Source organism: Convolutriloba macropyga, chromosome 6 (assembly GCF_964194025.1).
Source record: "Convolutriloba macropyga chromosome 6, txConMacr16.3, whole genome shotgun sequence".
NCBI classification, from domain to species: domain Eukaryota; kingdom Metazoa; phylum Xenacoelomorpha; order Acoela; family Convolutidae; genus Convolutriloba; species Convolutriloba macropyga.
Window position 1 is genome coordinate 68,577,383 of NC_134473.1, and position 7,647 is coordinate 68,585,029.

The following is a 7,647-nucleotide window of genomic DNA, read 5'->3' on the forward strand; positions in this document are numbered from 1 at the left end:
TTATATATATATATATATATATATATATATATATATATATATATATATATATATAAATGCTACATAAAAACTGCTACACCAAAAGTTAATTAAAAGTGCACTCATTTTTGTTACCAATAAGAACAAATCAGTCACTTAAAATCATAATTCAGAATAAAGTGTCAGCAATTAGAGGGCAAAAACCTCGAAATCAGCGTAAAAAATGAATATTAGTGCAAAAGGAAACAAAAACTTGTAAAACAATGTTTCCAAATCCTTCGGTAAATTTGTATATAAAGCCAGTTTAATTAATAGCGTCGCTTTGTGTTATGCTACAGAATAATTTTTGATGAAACTATGTTCGTGTGTAAAATTGAAACGGTCCATTTTTTAGATTAGACAACAATATGCAGCAATAGCCAAAACTGCATTAACTCCTCAAATACGACAAAAAAATTATAACAATCAATCGTTCACTTGAAATTATCTATTTGAATATACCGATGGGCTAAAATCAATCTCGCAAATAATCAATGTTATATAGGAAGTCAAAAAAAGGAAATGAACTGATCCGATTTGAATTAGGACTTTCAATTTATGAAAAGATAACAAATTTTCTCCTTGACTAAACAAACTTCTTTGGAGCCCGCCAGAATGGCAATTAATAAAAAAGATGTGATTTTATAGCAAAAAATATATCTGAATAATAAAGACGAGGGCAACAACAAGTACGTAATCTGACGAGCGACCAACCTGGTAGATACAATCTCAGGAAGTGGCCAATAAACTGTATTTTTGGTATCAATTGTTACGATGTCTTAGATTTGATTTTCACCTAACAAGTGTAAAGCTTCCCTCTCAAATAATTTTTAATTAAAATAAGCTCAACTCAATTAAGATTAAGCAAAATTGAAATCAAAAGCGAAAAAGAGAGGTACCCAATTCGAGACAGGTAATTCACGTGTAACCAAACCAAACAACCAAAAAGTTCCTTTGCACCATGATTTTATGTCTTCTCAGCAGCTTCGGTTAATTGTACAGTTGCAGACTAGTAAAGCTCGAAGATCTGCTCATTGACCCAATGCCCTCTGTGCTTCACCTGTTTGTCATTGCCTTTAGAGGACGAAAAGTAAAGTGCCAGATGAAAATGGATCAAGCAAAAAACAAAAAAAATATCGCCTAATATCATTGGTGGAAATATATAGAGCAATTAAAAAGCTGACTTGAAGTTAGCACGACGTCACAAGCTGTAAGTCAAAGACGAAACAAAACACCAAGAGAATGCCAATAATAACTCCGCTTAACTATCTTAATTTCAAATGAAAGCAACACTCATTACTTACCACAAACGATTAAAAAAGATACTGAAACACTATTGATCACTATTTTAAACTTTCAACACTAATCTACATAGGCTTGAGAGACTGGCTCGAAGTGCATAAATTCTCATTGAGCTCACGCAAAAAAGTAACTTAAACTACTTCGAAATCCGATAGTTATTAAAAAGTTATTAAGCTATTTTTTGTATATTTTTACCTTTCCAGTATTATGGGCTACAATCGAAAATCAACGTAATATCGCTAAATAGCAACTCCACTCAAATAGCAAAACAATACAAAATTGGTCAAAATCCAGAGCAACTGATTATCAATCCGTAAAACATTAATCTCTTTGAAGCTATGAATAGGTTAAAAATGCTCAGTTGCAAATTTCAGTCCACACGTGTTCCATCGGGTTACGTGACAATTTACCCAATTCCATTTTACCCAATGCCATTTTACCCGACGCCATTTTACCCAACCTGCCATTTTACCCATTGCCATTTTACCTAATGCCATTTTACCCAATACCAACTTACCCAATGCTCTTTGATTTTTTCGTTCAATTATCCGATAACAAATTAGCAGTCACTATTAGAAGGATGATTTAAAATATTTGGTTGTGATAGTTTCATATCGGTTGTGATAGTTTCATATCAAGTCCCACGGGCCATTTATATTATAGTCGGCTAAATAGTCGTTCTGGTTAATTTAGCAAGGAGGTAAATTGGGTAAGTTGGCATTGGGTAAAATGGCATTGGGTAAAATGGCAGGTTGGGTAAAATGGCATTGGGTATAATGCCATTGGGTAAAATGGAATTGGGTAAATTGTCCTGACACCGTTCCATCGATGCGCTAAGTCACTAAGCCCCAACTGCTGAGGCCAGAAACATAGATTAAATTAAATTCCCCTGCTATAAATACTTTAATGGGTTCCAAGAGAAAAATTCTTATATTTCGCACCAGCAAATTATGCCTCTTAGCGCAATTTGAAACTATTAACGCTCTTTACAAATTGCACAGTAACTTAACGAATCCGATTAGCAGTTATGCTCTTTTTTTCTCGCCGAAAAGTCAAATCGATCAGACAAAAAAACGATCAAACAAAAAATTGGAAAAAACCAACAATTGCTTCAAACAAGGTTGAAAAAATTCACAGATTTAATTTATGTTAGAACGACATTTGACAACGCATGAATGTATGAATTCATGATAATCGAAATTTTCAGAGACGAAGGAAAAGGCTTCAAAACAAATGATCAATTCAGAAGGTATGTGTGATAAAGAAAGTATACAAGAGAGCAGTAGAGATGTAATTTTATAAATAATTTAAAATCAATTCATAATTTATCTATGGTCACAGTTATTATCTGGTCATTCAGTTTTAGATGAATTAACACAAACAGACACGGCTACTAGCTACTTTGTAGGAGCTTCATTATGTTCTACAGTCAAACAAAGGTCATCGAAATTGGTATCCTTCCCTATTTACCCCCCCCCCCCCACACACACACACACAGAGAGCTCAGTGGGGTTAGAAACTAAACTAAAGCCCTCCCCATCCCATACCCGTAAATAGATCATAATGGAGGGCTGAATTTTTATGAATAGGCTACAATCGGAAAGCTGCAAAATTAGTTCACGCTGGTAGATTGCATTATGTTTGACTGTTGAAGACCTGAAGTAGAATAAAACAGACGCAAGTTACGTACCAAAAAAGGAAAGACCATGAGAGAAAGAAAAAGACGATACACACAACTGCCATTAGTATGATGAAAAGACATGAAACCAAGTTAGGTTGAAGATAAACACAACGAATCAATTATCTCAAATAAACACCTTTCATGGCAAATATGAAATCCAATGCCTCAAACTGTTTCACAATTCGGTCATCTCACTTCATTATGATATAATAACAATACACCTAAAAGCGCGCAGCACATGATAGACGAGATCTGGTCAATATCTAACAAAATTCATCAACTATTAATGGCCAACATTTGAATAACTTCCGGAAAACGTCGATGTTGGGTGCAATAGAGAGGAGAGGTGCGAGAACAATGGGGTACATTGAGTAAGGCAGCATGGTAGGGTGGTTATGGGGGACATAGAGTGATTTATGAGGAGAGAGTGAGGGCAGGATGGGGGATATCGAAATAGCTCAGAGGGTTTCACAAATGTTCATCAATGAAAGCTCATAACCAGACAGTTATCACAATCAGTAATAAAAGTACAACAGGTAGTGTGGTTTTTAATGATAAATTAAGTTAATGGCCTGATACAAGTAAAACATCGCGGTAACAACACAAAGATTAGTTAAATATATTTTTCTAAATTAGGAGCCTGAACATCTATTAAAATGAAACTAACAATCCAATAAAACTTAAAGATTCAACAAAAATATTTTTGATATTTTTTGTAGACAAATTTAGTAACAAAACTGAAGAAGCATTTGACGATAAAAATCTCTTTTTACAATATTTATACAGTGTATATTAACGTTTAAAATTTTGACCAGGCTTTTAAGAAGTGAAGTTTGTTAAAGTTGTTGAAACTATTGAAAAAGGTAAACAGGTCCGTCTTTGCATCCCTCTGTAGTTTCTACTCTGCAAGTAGATGCCTCATCGAGCCTTTTGTGAACTTCTGTCTTAATCGGAGTGAAGCTGCATTCAATACTTGTTCCGATAGGCTTCTGTTTCAGCACAATCGGGGTCAGATTAGAGCGCGTATCTGCTGAACTGGAGTCGACAGCCAATCTGGGTACCTTGGGCAACGGAATCACCGTGTGTGGTGGTGTCCCTATAATACTGTTACGCTGATCTTCAGTCGAGGTCTTGCAGACTGCAAGCAGAGAGTTCTGAACAGGCGTAAAGCAATATCGTCGGCTGTTATAATCTTCCACGACATTTGGAATGCCTCCACCACTAACCGCCGCTGTCCACGAATCTTTTCCATTTAAACTGTAGTGCTGAACGGGAGTAAACGGGAGAACTGGTGTCGCGGGCAGTCTACCAACATTGGCTCCCGCCATCGAAGGAGAGTCTAATCCGGAATCTCTTGAGACGTCATCAATTGGTGAAATCCGATTGGAACCACAGCCTGACCTTGGCATCGAACCAGTGGAGCTACATGGACGAGTGGATGTCACAGATCCAGTTTCAGAAGAATTCGAATACTCCTCCATCTTGCGAGCCAGCTCTGCTAAAAAGTTTCGGTCCAGTAATTTTTCTGCCTCGGAATGATACTGCATGGTCGAGGCAGATGTCGCGTAGGAGCTGCTCTCTGTCGGTGCAGCGTCATCAGTGGAAGTAATGCAAACTTCAATTGGTCCTGAATGTGATCGAATTGCCACTTTCTCGGGAGAATAAACTGCTAACTCGGTACTCTTAGGTCCATTCGCAAATATCAACAATCTGTTTGTACCTAAATCCAACTCCTTTACTGCATCACTTGTGACATATCCGAACCTGTTGTTTATACAATCTTCGATTTCTCTCTCATACAGAGACTGCAGCATTTTAATCGCATCGTCTAATTCTGTTTCTCTCTTCTCCAGGTCATTCAGTTCTGTTCTCATACTGGATACAGCAACATGACTGAAATTAATATCTTTCGATGTCCATTGCACTTTGTTTTTCGACACTTTCTCAAGCAAGCCAATTCCCTCCAGAACATTTGTTATGTCATACAATCTACGCTTAGGACATTGAATTTTCAACGCCATCATATTGAGATCAACCTCCTGTTTTGAGGACTTTTGAATGAACTCGACAAATCGACGCGCCGTCTGAGCCAGCGAACCGTCGTTTTTCTGCTGCAGATCAACGTTAGATTCCGTATCAACTTGCATTGAGCGCATTTCAACTGCTTTAGCATTCACAACTCGGCACAACTTATGAGCAACGTTCAAACCGTTCGCCATTTTTGGACTTTTGTTTAGATCAGCTGACACAGTTTGCAACTGTAAGGAGCAGTTCATTACACTAGGAGGTATCTTGGAAGCCACGCAACTCTGAGGTAACGCAGACGTATTCTCATTAACATCATCCCTTCTCCTTTTGAACAAACTTAGATCTGTACTTATTGTGGACATTACTGCACCCGAGCCACATTTTTCATAAGTATCTAACTCGAGTCTGCGCTTTGTGGGCTGTCTGTTTGGCTGTTGGAATATAAGGGATGGAACACTGCCAACGCTTACACCATTCATAGACAATGCTCCAGTAACTTCTGCCCGGGGACCGGCTCCACGGTTCATCCACTGATTTTCATTTAAACGCACACACCCAGGAATGGTTTTGCTGTCCGTCAGAGAAGGAAGAAATTTGCTGACAGCATTCATTGCAGCATTAAGGGTTATCGGCTGGCTTTGAGTGTGCAGGTTAAAATTATTAACATTTGGTGGTGACATTAAATTACTCTGTTGTGATGTATGTTTCACCAGTGGACTCATTGTTGTTGAAAATTGAACGCCCACAGGTTGGACATTGGTTTTCGGATGAAACCCGCCGTTATTTGAGGGGTAAATTACTTTTGGTACAACTTGCGTCAGCGGAAGATATGTTCTCTTTTCACATGCATTGCTGAAACTCGGTTGCACTTTCGTATCGGGAGCCGTTACTAAGGTCATGTGGGGTTCAGATTGTGAAGAAGGGCACGAGTCAGTAGCTGTTTCTGCATTTCCTTTTCGAATAGGCGATGGATTTGCATTCTTTGTTCGTCTACCCATGAGCAACCTATAATAGCCAATATTGCATGGGAAACGCAAGTACTTGTTACAAAAATATACAATACATAAAAATCCTGTATGCATTTATTACTATTTTATAGATCAAATCAACAACTTATTTCTAAAAAATCAATAATTTTTTAACATAAACGTAAAAATAACATTTGAAAGCTCATGTTTAAGTTGCTGTTTAACGAAATACTCTCATTTTTTTCTATTTCTTGGTGACCGAACACTTCCACAAACAATTCAATCTACAAGTTTGCCAGTGTTATAACGAGTGATGAACCCATATCTTTACATCTAATTTTACATACCAGCTGCCGTACGTTTAAGTGAGCATTGGTAACCGCTAGCATTAACATTTTTTTCATTGCGGACCATGAGATCTCTGAAGCCAGTGTGCTTGAGTAGAGTTTTCTCGGCAATTTCTACAGACTCCGATGGGCACATCGCGACACAACTTTTTGCCTCAAGAATTGCGCTCTGCTCTTGATCATCAAAAGAAAATGACTCTAATGCTTTTAGCAAAAATCTGTGTTAATTCAATGTTTGCGCACAATAATTTCTGGGAAGACTCTGCCCAAAATCTGTTTGTTCATAAACAAGTCCAAAATCTGTGCTCATAACTAATACCAGGTATCGAAGGAAAAGGTGTGAGATTTTTTGTGTTTATTTGCAAAACCATAAAACCTGGCTGGTTGTGAATCAGTTGATCTGAGTCTTCGATTATTATTTCACGGACTTTTTTCTGCTTCGTTAATTATTGCATGCTCTCATTTGTCTTTCTTACAATTTTATCTTTTGTTTCACTAACTTTTTGGTACGGATCAGCGTTTAGCACATCCTCAGTTCTTTCTCTGAACGTTGACTTCATCACACCAAATCCTGAGCTTTTCCTGAATAGTGTCACCAAAAAATCCTTGGCTTTTAGTTAATCGAGTACTTTTTTCACTCGTCTAACCATTTTTCACTCCTCTAACCACTCAATTTTACAAAGCTTTTCAACATCCGCGTGGTACTTGTGCAAAAGATTGTGAACGTGTGAGAAAAAATGCAACTCATTGATCTTATCTGTCTTAGGGTGTTTAGATCCCTACAATAGTCCCTCAAAAACAAAAGTATATCAAGAAACTGAAAAGTTGAAAGTATATCAAGTTTTTTCATTTGTTGCTTGTTCAACCACTGTGGAGTGATTTCTCCATTTTTGTCTAATGATGCCAACAACGGATGGCTTCAGTTCTAATTTCACATACACCCTAAAACTTCTATATGTTCCAAGATTTCCCCTGCAATTTACGGACTTCTCAGCACGGGATTTTTTCTTTGAGTAGTTTAAATTGAAAACCATGCACCATTCGTTCAGAAAGAAAATCACTGTTAGCAGAAAATATTAAAAAGTTCCAGAATGATGTCACTGTAAATGCTCTAAATGTTCACTGTAAATGTCAATGTTAGGATCTTGTTCTCCTATCCCGCTTTGTGGTACAGCTTACAATGTTTTCTGTGCTGTGTCTTCTTCTCTTCCATCTCAAAATTAGATGCTTCATTAAGCATCTAAACAAGAAATAGAATCTTAGACTTTTATCCCCTGAATCTTTTTTTCTGTGCCAGTCCGTC

General features: G+C 37.3%; 1 protein-coding gene across 1 annotated transcript; it reads right to left on the reverse strand.

Annotated features, from left to right (window-relative positions):
- Positions 1 to 2,922: 2,922 nt before the first annotated feature.
- Positions 2,923 to 6,247, reverse strand: LOC142340558 (uncharacterized). The gene has a single exon (XM_075391206.1). It carries the CDS (start codon positions 6,109 to 6,111, stop codon positions 3,853 to 3,855), a length of 2,259 nt encoding a protein of 752 aa, XP_075247321.1. The 5' UTR covers positions 6,112 to 6,247; the 3' UTR covers positions 2,923 to 3,852.
- Between the last annotated feature and the right edge of the window lie 1,400 nt (positions 6,248 to 7,647).